The sequence below is a fragment of the Centruroides vittatus genome, unplaced genomic scaffold (genome assembly GCF_030686945.1).
Source record: "Centruroides vittatus isolate TY-2023 unplaced genomic scaffold, ASM3068694v2 contig_3125, whole genome shotgun sequence".
In the NCBI taxonomy this organism is placed as follows: domain Eukaryota; kingdom Metazoa; phylum Arthropoda; class Arachnida; order Scorpiones; family Buthidae; genus Centruroides; species Centruroides vittatus.
This window is the reverse complement of record NW_027122014.1, coordinates 721151-740008: the sequence shown is the minus strand read 5'-3', so window position 1 is coordinate 740008 and position 18858 is coordinate 721151. Positions and strand designations below refer to the sequence as shown.

General features: G+C 32.3%; 3 protein-coding genes across 3 annotated transcripts; all 3 read left to right on the top strand.

Annotated features, from left to right (window-relative positions):
- The first annotated feature begins 89 nt into the window (after positions 1 to 89).
- Positions 90 to 1552, top strand: LOC136973261 (apolipoprotein D-like). Its single transcript, XM_067267973.1, has 5 exons — positions 90 to 336; positions 750 to 877; positions 956 to 1035; positions 1112 to 1219; positions 1308 to 1552. Exons 1-5 carry the CDS (start codon positions 220 to 222, stop codon positions 1436 to 1438), a joined length of 564 nt encoding a protein of 187 aa, XP_067124074.1. The 5' UTR covers positions 90 to 219; the 3' UTR covers positions 1439 to 1552.
- A 9087-nt stretch (positions 1553 to 10639) lies between these two features.
- Positions 10640 to 11350, top strand: LOC136973238 (apolipoprotein D-like). The gene is made up of 4 exons (XM_067267945.1): positions 10640 to 10783; positions 10858 to 10952; positions 11022 to 11129; positions 11208 to 11350. Exons 1-4 carry the CDS (start codon positions 10758 to 10760, stop codon positions 11348 to 11350), a joined length of 372 nt encoding a protein of 123 aa, XP_067124046.1. The 5' UTR covers positions 10640 to 10757.
- A 1841-nt stretch (positions 11351 to 13191) lies between these two features.
- Positions 13192 to 16280, top strand: LOC136973237 (apolipoprotein D-like). The gene is made up of 5 exons (XM_067267944.1): positions 13192 to 13281; positions 15202 to 15329; positions 15424 to 15518; positions 15593 to 15700; positions 16138 to 16280. Exons 1-5 carry the CDS (start codon positions 13258 to 13260, stop codon positions 16278 to 16280), a joined length of 498 nt encoding a protein of 165 aa, XP_067124045.1. The 5' UTR covers positions 13192 to 13257.
- The last annotated feature ends 2578 nt before the right edge of the window (positions 16281 to 18858 follow it).

Sequence of the window (18858 nt, the reverse complement as noted above, 5' to 3'; positions counted from 1 at the left end):
TTCGCCCATAAATATTAATTAAGGAGAGATCGGATGGAGTTCAAGGTTACAAAAATACAGGAAAAGGAATAAAGGTAGATTTCTCGGCACGTGGAGGTGAATAGGAGGTATGACGATAAGTAACGCGACGCTACTGGCTCCACCTCCCGGGATAGGGACGTATAAATTGGTGACTAGGTCACTCTAGGGCACGTCAGTCCGGATCTAGACTGCATCGTTATGACCTGGGTTGTCGCTTGTATATTCATCTATCAGGCGGTCACTGTCCTGTCACAAAGGCCATTCTCCGGTCCGTGCCCTAAACATGCCGCGCAGGAAGGTTTCGATATGGGAAGTGTAAGTAATTTTTTTTTATTATTATGATTATTGTGACGTTTAACGTTTTTATTGTCGCGTTTACGACCGGCGGGTGTTTACCGAATTCGTTTCTTAGATATGTCTCTTATCCATCGATATAAAATGTGTACATCATCCGAGATTAGGAAGATAACGCATCATCCCTCAATATAGGAAGATAAATCATCTTCCTATAACGGGGATGATGCACTTCGAGGAAGTGAAGATGTCCGCTCGTGACCTGTCCGTCTTGTAAGCTGTTAACCATACCTGTCTCGAGTCGGGTTTTTTTTTATTTTTTAGATAATTAACCACGTGGTTTTTAATTAAAATTCTTATCGAAATAGATATAAAGTTTAATTATCCTTTTGTAAAAAGTTCTTTTATTTATTTTTGCGAAATTTTAATCCCAGTTTTTAGGAACTTGGTACGAAATCGAGAAGACTTCACTAGTTCAAGATGGTGTTCGTTGCATAAAGACTAAGTATATAAAGACCAATGATGGGAAATTAACTCTGACCACCACTGGTATCAATTTGCTGTACGTTTCCTGTAAAATTTACCGTTCGTATTTAAGTAATTCGTTCATTTTTAAGGATATTTTCCTTCATTTTTTTAGTGGTATCGAACAGAGTTCTAGAGGAGAAGCTGTACTGGAATCGCTCGATCCGGCGACATTATTGGTCCAATATAACACAAGTACTGGTCTTTTTTTTTCATTAATTTACTTTAATTTTCTAGAAATATGATTAAATTTTCATGTATTTTCTTTTAGTTATAGGTCTTCCCGTATCTACGACATTAAAGATTTTGGATACCGATTATAAAAATTATGCTGTGGTATGGTCGTGTTCGCCAGTTTTGGGACCTCTAGGGCATACAGGTAGAGGAAACGTTGTACAAATATTATTACTTTGTAAATAATTATTTGTACGCAGAAATTAATTAAATTTTCTGTTTTTTTTAAATAGAAAATTTATGGCTGTTATCTCGAAAAACGTCGATGGATCCGGATGTCAGAAAAACGTTGATGGAAAGATTGACAACGTTGAATATTGATCACGAAGGACTTCGAACTATCAGTCATCAAAATTGCACATGAATAATTTATAACTTGTTTAATAATAACGGCGACGTGACATTGATAACTTATTAAATATTCATAACATCTTTATGTAAACTCGAAAAATGATTAAATAAATGTCCATATTTATTATTTTATAGAATATTTAGTCCTCATTTAAATTCGTGCCTACTAGTGACCGAGTGGATGAAACCACTGATGGGTTGGCACGCGGAGTTTTCTGAGTGTTCTTCACGTGTCTAACACCTAAATAGGATCCAGTTTCTTCCCGTGGAAGTGCCCATTTTGGGAGATTGCCTATTTTTTGCGTTGCCCTTACCCATAAATCCAGTTATTTAAATTCTGAGAAAGTCAAAGGATAATGCCCAGAAATTATACTTTGAATTGAATGAAATTGCAGTATCCTGCTGTCGTTCATACACTAATGTATAATTTAAAAATATTCTAAGCTTTTCGTTTCCATGCCATTTATGTATTTAGTGTTTAGAATCCTGTAGACGTAGGATCGTTTGGATACGATAAAAAGATTAAAGATGGCGGCCTCCATGATTAAAGTCGAGCTTTATAGTTGAGAGCGAAGAAATATGTTTAACTGTCGAAATGAAAAGTATTTAAAACTTATAAATGGTAAGTAAAAACATCATTATTAAAATATCCGATAAACTGAGATGAAAAAATAAGTATTAAGAGACAATTTTGCGAGATTGCACGGCAAGAATGCGTGGCGTGCACACACCCATTTTGCGAGTAATTTCATTCACAGAGTAAATACGATTTCATCCTACTAAAACACATGACATGAAGCGATCTTTATCACGTGACAAAGACTGATCTGATCTTACAGATCGATTCATCTGAAACGAAAAGTATATGCACCCAAGAAAAAAAAAACAAATATTTTTCCCGTGTAAAATGAAAGTTCGAAAAGTAACCTAATATTTTAGTTCTTGAAGTGTTAATAATTACCTCCCAACAACGGCCATCTCTGAACAGCGGGAACTTTTTTCTTTGAACGAAAAGTTCAAAGAAAAAAGGTCATTTTGTATACATTTTTGCATACAAAATAACCTCCGAACAACTGCCTTTTTTTTTATTTTTGCTCTTCGGAAACAAATAAGTTCATTCGATAATTCACATTCAACGTGAGCATAACAGTAATTTTTGTAATGTTAAGTCTTTCTTCATATTGTTGAATTTCGTTCCATAGATTCTTTCAATGGCACAAGTTTGAGATCCTGTAATTGTGTATGGCAAGTTAAAAGAGAACGTTAGAAGTATTCCTAATGAAATTCTTTACTTATTAATGTTGAATGTCGAATGCTTAATCAAATTCTATTGATTTTCATTAAATTTGGTGTAAGAAGATAGGACACTCTTCGACATACCCTTTTCTATCTACTCAGTGAGTTCAATTGATTGTAATGCTGAAGAAGTCGTGGTATTGAAATTATTATTATTTTTTTTAGAACGATTTTCAACACTGAGTACATTAACACTATAAATGCTGATGTACAGTTTAATCTGTTTAATCTGCTCTATCCTTGGTTATATTTTCAAAAATTCCACCAATGGCCAAGTGGATAAAATCGCTTGCAAGGTCATGTCTTACCAATTGACTGGTCATGTGGAATTTTTTGGATTTTCCACACATATTTAAATAGGTGCCATTTTCTCATAGAAAGTCATCCCTGGAGGCATTCACGTGCCACTTTCCCATAGAAAGTCTTCCCGGGAGGCATTCACCCTTGGTTGATCGCCCGCAACACACGGGCGATCAGCCAAAGTCCTCAAATATTTTGGAAATAACTATTATTTAATAAATACAATTTAATCCAAACATATTAATATAAGTTGCAAGATATTTTTTTATTCTTTGATGTTCAATTATATGTCCATTTTGCACTTTCTGAAATTTAAAATATCAAGAAAAATGAATAATAATAATAATAATAATAATAATAATAAATTTACAACTTATCTGAGTGATCTTTTTAAATTTCAAGAATTTTTTCTCGGATCTACAAATTGAAATTCCTCGGGAGAAATAAAAACATGAAATTGCACGCGATATAAATGTGAAAAAAAAGGTTGACAAATTGTATAAATTAAAAGACCACAGGCAATAAAATAATTATTCCAGTTTGACTTATTTATTTATTTGAAATAAAATGACCTCGCCTAACTCACAACTATCAGAATATTAAGACATTAAGTATATTTTATTTCAATACAGAAAAATTAATTGGGTCGGGTAGATTAATGGAATAAGGCAACGCAACACTTGGGCCATCAGCCAAGGGGTCATTCAAATACGATGTCACTAATTTTAAGTCCTTGTTGACTACCTATCCCCTTCCTGACATCCCCATGTTAATGTTACACTTGATCTGCCACCCCCTGATATCATAATCAAGCATTTCTGTAAACAGATCTGCAATATATTAATTTATTTTACTTTTCGTTTATTCATATTTACTGTCAAGACAAAGCTAATTTTAATAAACCATCAACGAGTTGCTTAACTTTCCAGGCAACATCTAAAATTTTGGTAGTGCCATCTATTATCATATTTTATTTAAAACCTTTTTATATTTTTAACTATTATAAAAAAAAGACTTACTTTTGAGGTTAGAGGTGGGTTTTATAAAAAATTGTAAATGCTAATAACGAATGAAATCGTCATTAAGTCCGTTCCTATTCGAGATAAAATGACCTCTCCCCCATTATCTCCCCAACCCTCGACTTTAAACCATCAAAATTTAATAGTATCAATCCCCCTAATACAGAAACCTCCCTGCAAAATTTTAGTCAATATCTCTCTGGAGGACCTATCTATGAGAAATTGGTCACTATTCGAGTGTTAATTAATATACTCGTGTCGTCTTCTGCACTTGTAATAACAATTAAACGGGTTAGTGTTGTCGCTAAATCTACTTTTTATTTGCATTAAATAACATCTTGCAATGATAAGAGAGTCTTCAGATGTTACCTTTCATTTTGTTGTCTTTCTTCGCATCTTTCTCACATTTTATCAATAATGTGAGCTAATAATGAACAGTGAAGGTGGCAGCCTATTGCTCTGGGGATCCGAGATTGAAAGGAGATTGGTTAAAAAGACCCCTTATATTTAAGGAAATATGAAGCTTATGTTGAATTATGTTTTCAACTGATCTCGAGATACCATTGGGATCAGCGGTAGTAACTGCTCTAAATTTTTTTCTGTGCGGTAGTATTAGTCGTAGTCAGTGTTACTGTTGATGGTAGTTTTATTACGAATGTATTCTTTATTGTAAAATAAATGTTAAATAATACTGCAATGCATTTTTCGGGTTTTCTTTACGTTAGTAATACCTATATAGGGGCCAGTTTCCTATAAGAGACCTCCCGGGAGGCATTTCCTCTTGGCAAATCACCCAAGTGTCGAGGTACTGTAATCGAATAAAACCAAACCAGTATCAGTTGTATGTTGCATCAATCACTATTTATAATGTTTATTTTTATTTCAATATTTACTTCCTGTGTGTTTTTCAAAGATTCAAAGAGCAAGCACAAGGGGAAAACACTCAGCCACTTCCCACATCAAGGCCTAGTGTGGTCATGTTTAAATTTCTAAATAAACGACGATAAACAAAAGTTTAAATTTTACAGACCAATCTATCGCCAAATATATGTTTGTTTAGACCTAAAAATAGTATCTAGCGAAGTAATAAAAGATTCCAATAGCCCAAACTGGCTATAAGTAGCTCAACTTTATTGTCTTTCACTGGAGAATCTAGAAGGCAGACAGTTAAGTAATGAAACCAATGGTACAATTCGTTGCAAATGAAACGGATTATATCATTGGTTTGTTTACTCAGCTGTTTGCAGTAGTTTCTTCGAGGAATATTCAGCCTGTGAATAACGGCTACTGACAAGAACATAAAAAATGACCATTGTTCGAAGGTTATTTCGTAAGCATTTCAAAAACAAAGGATCCTGAAATAATGGCCGCCATTTAGAGGTAGCCTGTATTGAAAGTTTGGCTGTGGAGCAATATTTAGTAGATTTATTAAATATTCTTTATTTTATATCAATATATTTTATAATTACAGTAATATTACATGAATATTTTTTTCGGTTTTTCATAATGACACTAAATAAGTAAAGACTACAAAACAAGGAAGATTTTACTGCAAATAAAGTTGGATTAAAAGAAAAAAATAGTTTAAAAAGAATAATTATAAATAGTTGTTTTTTTAATAATCAATATTCTTTTAAATCTTCAAATAAATACTAAAAGAATCTTGAATAAAGTGCTGACTGAAATTTTTTTCTCGGCTTTTTGTGACTCCATTTTTTTTTTTAACTCTTTCCGCCCTGTGGGCACTAAGAGGGCCTCTTATAGTAGGCCCATTATGGGTTTGGCCAGGCCCACAATGGGGCGACTGGGTGGTGAGGAACGGGGCCCGACATATCCGAACGGACCCCCCCCGAAAAATCCTGGGGATTATTCGACCCGTTCGGATTCGATTCCGGGTACCCCAGAGCGGTAAACTGCCACCTTGACCGCTCGGCCATCCAGCCGTCTTGTGACTCCATTAAAAAATATTCTCTGCATTTAATCTGTGAGGGTATAGCCCTTTGCTCAAGAAAGCTTCTTCATCCTTTTTGTATACAGACAATGTCTGCCGCCTTTTCTTTAAAAATCTGTCATCTTTTATGAAAGACCAAATTAAGTAACTTTTTGTGGGATGCAGAATGCATTTTTTTAAAATGGAAGTATTTTGGATTCTCTCTTCCCGCTTATACAATCGTTAAGAAAAGTTATATATTAAATTTTCTTTTTGAAATAATTAGAAAAATACAATAATTATAATATAGTTAGCATTATCATTAATTACTGTCAACATATTTTTCAATATACATAGTTAATGTCAAATTTTCAGAATTATATCCTTTGTATTCTTTTAGCAGCAAATATACTAATTATGTATAATAATATAATCATTGAATATTCCTAAAATAGGATATCGAATGACTATGTCTTGAAAACTGAATGAAACTGGCAACATTGTAAACGGGACAATGTTGCCAGATTCTAGAACGTCGACTAGGTTTTTTGAAATTTTTTGTGGATGCCAATGTTCATATACCTATTATAAACTTCTTAAAAGCACCTGTACACTCCAGGATTGAATTGTATTAATAAATATAATTAAAGATAAACACAAAAATAGGTATTTAAAGTCCTTTCGAGAGCACACAGGATCGAGTAATATACTAACATACTTTTACTTTCCCGGTTGTTATATATACATAACAAGGAAAAATATTGGAATCGTGTCAAATATGACCCTCTCAGTTTTTTGCGAATTTTCACATTTTGAGATCCCCTGGACCCAAAAATGTCAATAAAGGCTAAAAAATTCTGTGGATATGTATGTATGTGTGTGTTGGAGTCTATTTCGCTTAATATCTCAGGACAGAGTGAAGATAAAGAAACGAAATTTGACACGGTAGCTTGTATATAAGGAGCATTAATACTATTAAATTTTGGTTGTTAAAGGTCAAGAGGATGGAGAGATAGAGAGTGGTCACGTGTTATATCTCGCGAAGGGTTCAGACTTAATGAAGATTTTTACTTGTTGTTAGCATTTATAGTGTTTTATAAAATTCATTTCTACCGTCAAAATTAAGTCATTTGTTATTTTATAATAGTTAAAAATATATACAATTTTTATAACAAAATCTGATAACAGATGGCGTTACATACAATTTTATTTTTGTTTAATAGTATAAAAGTTTTTTTAATAGAAACTCATAACAGCCGGAAAAGTTACGCAACTCTCGTTGCTAGATTTTTTCTCTTTGTTATTTTAAAACTAAATCTGCAATTTTTAGCATTGAAGATACGATTTTTTAACTAAATCGGGTGATTTCTTAAAATAACTGGCAACTTTTATTGTATAAACTACAATAAATGTTGCCAGTTATACCTCTTTTTTATACGATAGAGAAATAATAAATTCTGTTTGATTTTAAAATATATATATATATATATTCTCAATCCAACCTGCATTTGAAAGATCGCAGATTATCCGGCTAAAGTGAAACCCTAAATTTTCTTCTCACTCTATCCAAAATGTATGAATAAAACCCGAATTTTAAGTCTTATTTTTGCTTCATCTTATCGTTTTAATTTCAGCTTTATCCGCGGGTGACTTGAATAAAAGGCGGTTTATACGTATAAAGTTCGAAATGCTTCTTTCTCTAACCAAAAGATTCGGATAAAGTTAACAATAGCGAGGTTGAGGCCGAAGTTTTAAACTCGAAAACATGTACGTCGGACGTTCGGCGCCGCTTTCTTGTAAGTCTAGAAGTTTGACAATGACGTTTAGAATGTCGAGCATGATTCTACTTACTTTCCAAACGCCATTGTCAAACTTCTAGGCTTACAAGAAAGTCGGCGTTGAACGTCCGACGTACACGTTTTCGCGTTTAAAACTTCGGCCTCAACTTCGCTATTAGCCAGTTAATTCTAGCTGTATGTGGTTCACTAGCCGTACATACACACTTCACATGATGGAAAGTGGTTATTCAAAGCGGCAGACATTACGAGAAAAGTGTATTATGAATAAAGAATTTATATTTAAATAATTAAAGGTTATCACAAATGAATATTGACTTTTTTCGTTAGTTAATTTTTGTTATTTAATTGTTTTAATGTCAGAACTTCTCTGCAATGAAAGCTATGGTCAAGTACACACGAGAAGCCGTCTGAGGCCATTATTTTTCTGCAGTAAATGCTTTATTATCATTTTTATTATATCAAAAATATTTTTACTGCATGTTTTGAGGTTTTCAGTATCGTAATTGCCTGACTACGGGCGAATGTTTCCTTATTTCAAGCTGCGGGAATTTTTTTCAAATCCTGTTGATAAACTTCATTAATCACAGGTTTATCATGATAAAACATCGTTAATTAATCATTAATTTAGTTAATACAATTTATCGCACAAATTATAATAATCATATTCTTCATGAAATAAGATTATATAAGTTTATTATTTAAGCTAAACACAATGAAATATATAAGTATCAATAATAATGTACTACAACACGTGATCAGAATGCCTATCTTTTCAGTTAATTACCATTATTTCTCACTGCAATGGCTAGTGATTTATTATTAATAAGAAATAACTAAAACAATGGTCAATAAATCGCCTTCAGCATATTTCAAATAGAGCAAACAGAATTTTCTGAACTCTATAGCGCGTGGACCCGTCCGAATCCATGGTAAGTTTTAAAAAAAGTACCCACAAATAGCTAAAACAGTGTAGTACACAATTAACAATTACATCATTAACGACACAATATAAATTCAGAATAGCATTATCTTAATTGCTAGGACCTCCAATGGCGGGTTAATCGGATAGCACACGTGGATATAAACCACTGAACACTGGTAGGAGGTTACTGGTTCTAGTCTGATCTCAGAGTGGAATTTTTCGGGTATTCTTCACGTGCCTAACACCTAAATATGGGCCAGTTTCTCATAGAAAGTCTTTCTGAGAGGCATCTCCTTGGCAGATTTACGTTGGTCGCTATATTCTATCAAACCAAACTAAACCACAATTCCCAGACAGAGATTTCGAATTCTGAAATCATCTTTTCAAAATATTAAGACGGTTAATAGAGACATTCCCATATATTGTGTGTAGGAAGGAATCCTACACGCAAACCATTATATTGTTATGGCAAGTAGTAGTGTCTAGAATTAACGGCTAAAATAAACCAACTGGAAGATTTGTACGGAGAAGTATTGAAAAAGTACAATAAAACCTCTTTACGATCGCTGGTTACAACTTCCCGCTTATTATAACAGTATAAAATAAGTTATTTTAGCTTCTCTATTCTTTATCTTGTGTATGGTATTGCATTAAATTGAATTTCCATGAACTTATTCTTATCTCTCTCCACACTTTTTAATTTGATCACAATAAATGAAAGATTAAATAAGATTTTAATTTGGAAATTAAAAATTAATACACTATCATTTATTTCACTTTCTTGCCACACTTTTTTTTTAATCAAAAGACTAAATTTTAGGGGTGCTTAGGGGTACAGGATCCAGCTCAAACGGCCATGCCGGCTGGCATGACTTATCGGTCATTTGTCTGTCCGTAAATTATATCTGAATATACGTATGATAATTAAGTACTGTAAGTAGTAATTACATACGGTATACAAATACTGTACTTACAAAAACCAGGCCCTACTACTAAATTTTCGTATTAATTATTAAAATATTAAAGTTTATTAATTTAAGATAGATTGTTCGTATTATAATTAACGATTTAAGGATTTATTTATCTTTATAACAACTGAAACAGCTAATTTACATTTGCGATTAGAACCTTAGTAAACTGTTATATTGTAGTTGACATTAATACAGCAAACATTTCGCTTCCTTAAACTTAAATTTGACTGGTTTGTGACGTCGAAGCGGCAATTCCGGTTTCATTTAACCTATAAAAGTACAGTCTTAAGTAGGAATTATTTACTCTTCAAAGTTGACATTTCATCATGAAGAAGTTGGGATTATTTATATCGATCTATCTGCTCCAATGTATCTACGTCAATGGACAAATCCATTTTGCTGGTAGCTGCCCCAACCCCACTCCTATGGAAGATTTCGATATTGTAAAAGTAAGTTGACTTTATGACACATTCTAAAACAGTACAAGTAAAAAAACACTTCATTTTCATAAGGATTTCTAGTTTAAAACATTAAATCGATGAGGATTTTAGTTAACTGTCTACACTATTATGGAGTTTTAACAGTATATCCGTTTAGTTATGAATTTATAATTAGATAATTAATAATAGTAAGTTATATTACTTGGATTACCCACGATCGTGCTTTATTGTAGCATAATTAACAATATAACTGCTGTGATGGATAAAGATTTGACATTATTTCTATTCGAAAATAGGATGAAATTTGATAATAATTAAATTATATACTTCCCTGGTATTAAACGAATAGTTAAAATAATGGAAACATTTCTGTAAATAAACAAAGCAGGATCTTTATCGCATAAACTAACGAGACAAGGTAAGTGCCAATGACCTAACCTACAAGTGGATAGAATGTCAAGGGCAACACCAGGAAGTCGCGAATGTCACTCGCTATTTTCCTGATGTTTAATGCGTTAAATAGATTGTATTTTTAAATGTTTTTTTAATGTAGTTTGCAGGTAAATGGTACGAGATAGAAAGAACCTTTTCCATTTTTGGATTTCCGTGGAATTGTCCCACTACTCAAATTACGATAACGGGAGAAGGAGTGGAAATGGAACGAGGAGTCTTCGCTTCTACGTAAGAGAACTTCTCGTTTAATTGACAAAAATGTGATTAATTTTCTTAATTAAATTCAATTTTTTTAAATTCAGGTTAAGCGCTAATCACTATAATCGAATTGCACTAGCGAAATTGAACGTGCGAGACAGAAGGCAACCCGCAAAAATGGAATTCAGAATGCCAGGAAGTACGTTTATACCAGACTTTACGTACGATTTATACAAATAAAATGGTAATTTATCGAATATATTTTCAGTTACTGAACCGATAAAGTATTACATAATAGATACAGACTACGACAATTACACGTTAGCTTGGGGTTGTTACGAGGCGAGTAATTTGAGAGGAACATTCGGACATTTTGGTAAAGTTTTTCTCGAATTAAATATATTGTTTTTTTTTAATCAATTAACTTATTTAATAATTAATATCGTATCTGTAGAATATATTTGGTTATTGTCGAGGACACCAAAAATGGATACGGCCATTCAGCAAGAGTTATACACATTGATGGACGATAGAGGAATTCGTAGACTACGTTTGACCAGAAATAGAATGGATAACTGCGAAGAAAAAGTGAATTAATTTATTAAAATCTACTTTATCAATCATATCATTTATTTATTTATAATTGAAATTATTCACTGAATGGTATAATAATAATAATAATAATATAACTTTTGTCATATACATCGAAAAATGTTAAAATGGCCTCATTATCCAGCCATATATTATACACTATTATTGTAGTATAAAAGTTGTAATAATATAATTATAATAAAGTTTATTAGTATATATTTTATGGTCTTACTTGATTATTCAAACGATTAAACGAACTATATGATTTTAAACGTTAAATAAGCATTTTATAATACATTATCCGGTATATTATAGTGTTATAAATGCCCGATTTATAAATAACTATTGAAACATTATTTATCTAAATCTTCAGAAAGCAATTTTATTGTATTTTTACATATCTTATGCCCGTTTTTATAAAAATGGGCATGAGATGAATGCTCATTTTTATATGTATGAAAAGGGGGTTGTTAGAGATGAGCTAAGAATGAGACAGGGCCCCACTTTGACAGTTAACAGCTAGTGACCAAATAGATAAAATCACTTAATATTGGTCGTGGGTTCGAGTCTGATAACGGGTTAACAGTGTGGAAATTTCCACCTGTTTAATTAGTTTCTCAACCTCTCCCCGCATTCCATCATTCCCTCCTACGTCGCTAGCTATTGGTCACTTTCATATTGATATCGAAGAGTCTCGATAACCTACCCTCCTGTGAGTCACTCAAATGCTCTCTTCTTACTTGTTTATCGTTATATTTACAATATAACAGTGAGTCGATAGGAACGGCGGTCATTGTTACGGTGACTTAAGTCTTATAAAATTTAATACAAATTATCTTAATGTAACAATAAAGTGACTAGACACAACATTAGGGGCGCAAATTAGAGCGTGCAAACATACATTCACTCCTGTAACAGCATAAATGTAGCCACTAGGTCTGTGAATGAAGAGTAAAATAAACTCTTAGATATCGCATATATCTACACGTATGTAAACACGTTTGTCTCGTTAAAAAAAATCTTTTTCCTGTACTTATTCGATTTTTTTTTCTTAATTTATTTATTTACAAAGGTAAAGGAGCTCGGGTTCCTGGGACCCTCCCTTGGTTATGCAACTGTTTGTCCTATAAAATATGGGATTAATACATAAGCTATTAATATTTTTCAAACATTTAAATCTGCCCTTTAGAATTTAAAAATATAAATCACACTTCAATACTTCTAATTTTATATTATTATGAAATAACTAGGAACTTTATGTATACATAGTAAATATAAGCATATACTTACTACAGGTCTACATCTGTTCACATAATAAGTAAATGTATGCATTTACTATACGTATATATGACTTTATACCCTCTTCTTAATGTACAATTAACTCTATATTTTTTATTTCATATTTTCTGAGTTTAATATACCATTAAAATAGCATGCAAAGAGGTCATCCAGGTCACATCGGATAAGGTTAAGCGCCGACTAAATCCAATCTATATGAAAAATATATCAAATGTTCAAGTGTTACCATTAATACACTCCCTAAAATCTGTCATAACTTTGATATAATTGAGGTGATTTAACACAGGTTAAAGGTTGTTGCCTTTAACCATCCTCGAAGTTCAAGATACGTTGCATCTATGAATAAACTTAATTAAATTCGACGTGTTGATTAATATTAATAAATCAAAAATTTCTGTTTCCTTAACTTTTCTACCATTGGTTGGTGACGTCGAAGTTGATATTCCGGTTTTATTCACGCTTCCTAACCCTTTATATACTCTTATTAATAGTAGTAGAAGATAGAAGAGCATTTAATCATGAAGTCGGGATTAATAATTCTCATCTATCTGCTGCAAAATATCTATGTGGATGGGCAATCGTACTTCGCTAGTAGCTGCCCTAATCCCGCTCCTATGGAAAATTTCGATATCGAGCAAGTAAGTTTACTTATTAATCATTTATCACCTCTTAAATCTAAAGCGTAACTTGGAATTTAATATATTTTATAGTAAATTAATAAGTCCTTAGTGTCTTCAGACTAAACATAGAATATTTTAATCACTTAATACTTATGTTTGTAGTGTTAAAATAAGACTTTTCTTGATTATTATGTATAATTTGATGCTTAAAGTTTGTTCAAAATTAAGGGCAAGCTTAAAGAAGACCTCAAAGGTGTTTTTCTTTATTTTAAATGTTAATAGATTTAAGTCATTTTAAGCCATTTTAATATTAAAAACAATTAAAAATAAATCCACGAAAACGGATAAAGATCCTTTTTTTTTTGTTTTTAAATCTTGTAAAGCAACCAAAGATCCCATTAAAAAGCCTATGACCTGTAGGTTGAAATGACCTAACCCAGTAGGATGGAATGTCAAGGATACCAGGAAGTAACCGCGTATCTGTTATTTATTCCTAAGACTTCAGTATTAGCATATAATATATAAAAAAAAGTTATATTTATATATCGTTTTTTTATTTTAATTCGGACATATTATGTAACTTTATGAAGCTTTATTTTAATAAGATTTGGTCGGAAACAGCTTAGACATGCCAGTAAAGAATGAAAAGTTCTTGATTATTGTAAAAATTTAACAAAAGAAACGTGTAATAGTTAATAATAATAATAAAAGAATATATAGATAGATATATTTATATTTAGCTCTTTTTATTCCTTTTTTTCTGATTCTACAGCTTCATTCATAAGAGCTTCTATTCCTTCTTACGAAGATAGAAGCATTCGTGTTCTGTTTATTACACTCGTTTTTCCTCCTTTTGAGGAGGAAAAACGTCCTTAAAACTTATCTGAATTAATTTTTTAGCTTTTAATTAAAATATTATTATACATATTTTTGCTAGGCCCCTCCTTAGATCCGGATTCCAGAGTTACAGACTCGACTTCCCACCTTATTGTCGGTCCTATCAGATTCTTCCTCTTCCCATCTTCGCATTCCTATCACGCTAAGTAAAGAGATGTCGTTCATCTCCCTGATAATAGCCCTCTACTCTCATTATCTGTCAGCTGGAATTCTGGCTGCAATATATTAATATTCTTCTTTTCTGTCTTCCACAAATCTTTTGTCCCGCACGTGAAGATATTCTGATAAAACATCGATAAAAAAAATTGCATTTTTTATTGAATAAAACCTGGTTAATGAGTTTATATAAAGAAATTATCAGACGAAATTAATTTAGGTGACATTATCCCGGTTTCTTGCAACACCTCATAGGTGAATAATAATGGTGAAGAATGACAAAGAACCAATAAATGTATCATTTTTAAAATATTTTTGCTTTGTTTCCGTTAAGTATTATAAATTTGATTATAGTAAAGCCTTACAGAAAGTCTCTGTTATCATCACCTTGTGTATTCTCCATAAAAAATTTAATTTTTTCCACATCTTCCGTGGCATCTTCTTCCATGTTGACAGTTAGAAATTATTAAAAGAGTCTCTGGTTTTTTAGATCTTCAATTTTAGGTTTCAAAATGCACATATTTTAATAAATATGGTCTTACTTGATGGTCAAATAAGAGAGGAATCTTTTCCTACAGTTCTTCAATCACCATTCTTCTTCCCACTTCTTCAGCAACTATGTTCTTACTATTGATGGTTTGAGTGTAAAAACTAATTTTCTTTCAATTCAACTTTGTGTATTTTGTGATGAAATGTTTCTCCTTTCTGACCTTAAAAGACCTCATAAAGAACTATTGCATATTATTGAATACCATGTTTCTTTATTGCTGTTTTTGAACTCTGAATTTCATTTTCTCATTACCTTCCTCATCATAAATGATAAATGATAGATTAGTATGTTAATGCGTATTATTTTAACATATATTTACACGTTATGCTTTAAAGTTTGCAGGTAGATGGTACGAGATAGAAAGAACTCTTTCGATTTTTGAAACACTTTGGAATTGTCCCACAACACAGATATCGATAACAGGAGAAGGGATACAATTTGAACGAGGAGCATTCGCCTCTCTGTAAGATATATTATAAAAAAAAAACGTATTATTGTTATATAAAAACATATAAACATATTACTTGTCATATTACTTAATTCATTACTCATTTCAGATTTAACAGAAATCATTATCATCGAATATTAAGATCAAAATTAACCGCACCCGATAGTAGACGACCTTCAAGAATGGAATTTACGATGAGAGGAAGTAAGATTTATGAATTATTTTTTAATTTTAAATATCGATAAATCAATTATTCATCGAAAATAAATCGTTTTCAGTCACGGAACCAGTGAAATACGTTGTCTTGGATACCGATTACGGTAATTATTCGTTAGTGTGGAGCTGTTACGAATCTAGACCCTTAGGAGGAGCGTTAGGACATTTCGGTAAATTTCACGAATTGAATACGAATACAATGTGCCTAATAAGTCTGGAACCGTAGAAGTTAAGTTATTCTTTGTTGGTGCCCATTAGTGATTGTGTAGATATCAAGAAAACCCATTGAACACTAGTAATCGGTCGTGGGATTACGCTTCACCAACGGGATGGCCACGTGGATTTTCTTCACGTTTGTAACATATAAATAGGGACCAGTTTACTGTAGAAAGGCATCGCCACTTATCGTATTCAAACAAACAATATTCTTTGTTTATTCTTTTACAGATAAAGCTTGGCGCTGAGTAAAAATAAAGAAACTCGTGAACAATGATTAACATAACTCCTGTAGTTCCAAACTTATAAGAACCATGCATTTTATCAATTATTTTTCTTTTTGTAATATTATAAACCTTGATTATTATTATTATTATTTTTCTATTTATAGAATATGTGTGGTTGTTGTCGAGAACTCCAAAAATGGAGCCAACATTTCAACAAAGTCTCTACACTTTACTGGACGATAATGGAATTCGCCGATTCTATTTGACCAAAAACAGAATGAACAATTGCGATAACAAATTAACATAATCGTTTCATTTCTGTTTTATTTATTAAATTATTTAATTTATATATATTTAAAAAAAAGTATTTATATTGATAAGTGTAAACCGAATTTCATCCGTAAATTAAAATAAAAGTAAATTTTTATCGATTCATTTACTCCTTGTTGAATTTTTAAACATTGTTTTATTGGCGAATTATGCAAGAGAAAATGTAAACTATAATCAAACCTCGTTATAACGCTCTCTTGTATAGCGCCAGCCTCGTAAATAACCAATGAATACTTGTAAACAAATCTTCCCCTAGGTCTTCAGTATCTATACCTTTAAAAGATAATAATGGCCACCTCCGTCGTGGGCATGGACGAACTGAATTAAAAAAGGCCATCTTTGTACCCACAGAAAGGAAAAAAATAAAATCTCCTCTTCCTGCTCTATGGACACGAAGGAAACCTATTAATTTACTTTCATCGTGAATTCGGCCTGGTCCACAACGAATGCAACATATCCCGAACAGACTCGTGTTCGTGAAAAGTGCCTAGGTTTCCCGAAAAGATTCGAACCCGGATCCACCAGGCCGACACCATTATAACCTCGACCATCACACTTCATTCGTTATTACAATTGAACAAATGAACTCAACAACTGACCCGTTGTTGTTTTGCTCTTATTGTTGCCGTGTAATGTCACAATGTCACAATTTACAGAAGAAATTATATAATCCAAACAATATGGATCATTTTAGATTCCGTGCCAAGAGGAAGAAAGGCCTCCCACAGCAGGATGAATCAGTAGAAAGTACTTCTGAATGTCCTAATATATTTGACAATAACATCAAACCTGCTTGTAAAGAGGTTCTGAATAAGGTTGGGCCTTTTTATCAGAGAACGTGCGATCGTTTCAAGAGGTAAATTGTAATGCTGATTACATACATAACACGAAGTAATGTGGTATAGGTATATGTATATGTAACACATAATAAGTGCGGTGTTTATGTATCTAATTACATGTAGTAAACTTAGAACAGATAGCTTGTAAACGTCTACGAATTTTTCGGCTCCATTCTAATCTCGTGAGACTTACATGGATTCGTGGTTTAGGAGTGCATATCTGTACATAGGGTTATCAAACTTCCATATAGTGCCACAGTTGTTTCGCCTTCCAGAGTGGCATTAATTCGAGTAAAGCGCTAAACCGAAGCACCTCGAACGATATGAATTATATGTAGTAATGAGTTCTGCACACAAGTTTCAATTTGAGTACATAAAAATTCGAAGAAATGTTTCGATATTATGTATTTATTGCATTGTAAATTCTTTCTTTCCGTGTTTAGTAAGAGATTGGTCGAAGATTCTTGTGGAAATAACACAGAATATCGTGTGAAAAATCCATTGAAAAAAGTCGGATCTTTCTTTAAATTTATGTGGAAGCCGGTTAAGAGGTACGTTTTTGTATATACGTACAATCAAAGTTCGATTTATCTGCACCATTTGTTTGCCTCTGAACTTTGTACCAAATCAAGTATGGCGCTAAACCGAAGTACCTTAAACACCAAGAATAATAAGCCTATATAGTTCTATCTTGAGGAAACCGTGTTTTGTATTTTCTTTTTCTTTCTTTTCTTTCGAAGACACAATGTAGTGACGTAAACTTAAACACTGGGCGAATTTTTCATCCTTTTTATTCGGTCCAACCGAATAAAAAGGATGAAAAATTCGCCCAGTGTTTAAGTTTACGTCACTACATTGTGTCTTCGAAAGAAAAGAAAAGAGAAGCTTATATAGTATTAAAATCTACGTACAAATTTAAGTTCAAAAAGCTATGTAATTTGATGAGAATCACATAATTTTCCCGTATTCTTTGACGCTGTTTGGAATGCGGTATATCGAGATTTGACTCGCAAACAAACGTCATATCCAACTAGATAAAAGTATAAGTGAAAAAATAAAGCTTTTTCTTTTAAATTGTGCAAGGTTCTAGATAAGTATCGGTTCTAGAAGTTCTAGATATTCATAGTCGTAGGTTTAAGTTATCTATGAATAAAACTCGCCTGGATGGTAGGATGGAAGGATTTTGTATTAGCAGGATTTTATCTTGTAGGATTCTGCGATGACTCCTCATTTTTTTAATGCCTGGAAGGTCTTTACAGTATTTGTAGCTTTCGAAGAAGGACCAGATTTACACATAAGTTAAACAATCTTCAGCTTAGGGCCTCGCGGAGTCTATAACTTAGGGCCTCGCAGTTTTACGTTTCATTAACTCCTACACTTTTTTCCTCCCTTTAAATATCAATTATATAATTGAGAATTGTTATATACTTTATTATATAATACATATATCATAATTTTGCCATAGAAATGATCGAATTTTGCCTCTTCGATTGCTTTCTTAACTCAAATTAATGAAGGATTCAGTAAAACAATTGGTCCGCATTTCCATTTTAGCCACACGATAGTGACCTTAATAATGGTTTTAATATTTTATATTAAAATACGACTACCATTATTAATTTCTTATCCGTTGATAGATCTCGAGAAGGGGATATTAACTTATTTAAAGGGATAAAACATTATTTGAAATTTGTTTCGTTAGATGGCGCCATTAAT

What these genes read in the sequence shown, in the direction of transcription:
- LOC136973238 (XM_067267945.1), top strand. Translation starts at nt 10,758, where the DNA reads ATGGAACGAGGAGTCTTCGCTTCTAC. An exon ending in CGAGGAGTCTTCGCTTCTAC is followed by an intron (nt 10,784 to 10,857) that starts GTAAGAGAACTT and finishes TTTTAAATTCAG; the next exon opens with GTTAAGCGCTAATCACTATA. An exon ending in AGGAACATTCGGACATTTTG is followed by an intron (nt 11,130 to 11,207) that starts GTAAAGTTTTTC and finishes TCGTATCTGTAG; the next exon opens with AATATATTTGGTTATTGTCG.
- LOC136973237 (XM_067267944.1), top strand. Translation starts at nt 13,258, where the DNA reads ATGGAAAATTTCGATATCGAGCAA. An exon ending in GGAATTTACGATGAGAGGAA is followed by an intron (nt 15,519 to 15,592) that starts GTAAGATTTATG and finishes AATCGTTTTCAG; the next exon opens with TCACGGAACCAGTGAAATAC. An exon ending in AGGAGCGTTAGGACATTTCG is followed by an intron (nt 15,701 to 16,137) that starts GTAAATTTCACG and finishes TTCTATTTATAG; the next exon opens with AATATGTGTGGTTGTTGTCG.
- LOC136973261 (XM_067267973.1), top strand. Translation starts at nt 220, where the DNA reads ATGACCTGGGTTGTCGCTTGTATATTCATCTATCAGGCGGTCACTGTC. An exon ending in ACCACTGGTATCAATTTGCT is followed by an intron (nt 878 to 955) that starts GTACGTTTCCTG and finishes TCATTTTTTTAG; the next exon opens with TGGTATCGAACAGAGTTCTA. An exon ending in GGGACCTCTAGGGCATACAG is followed by an intron (nt 1,220 to 1,307) that starts GTAGAGGAAACG and finishes TTTTTTAAATAG; the next exon opens with AAAATTTATGGCTGTTATCT.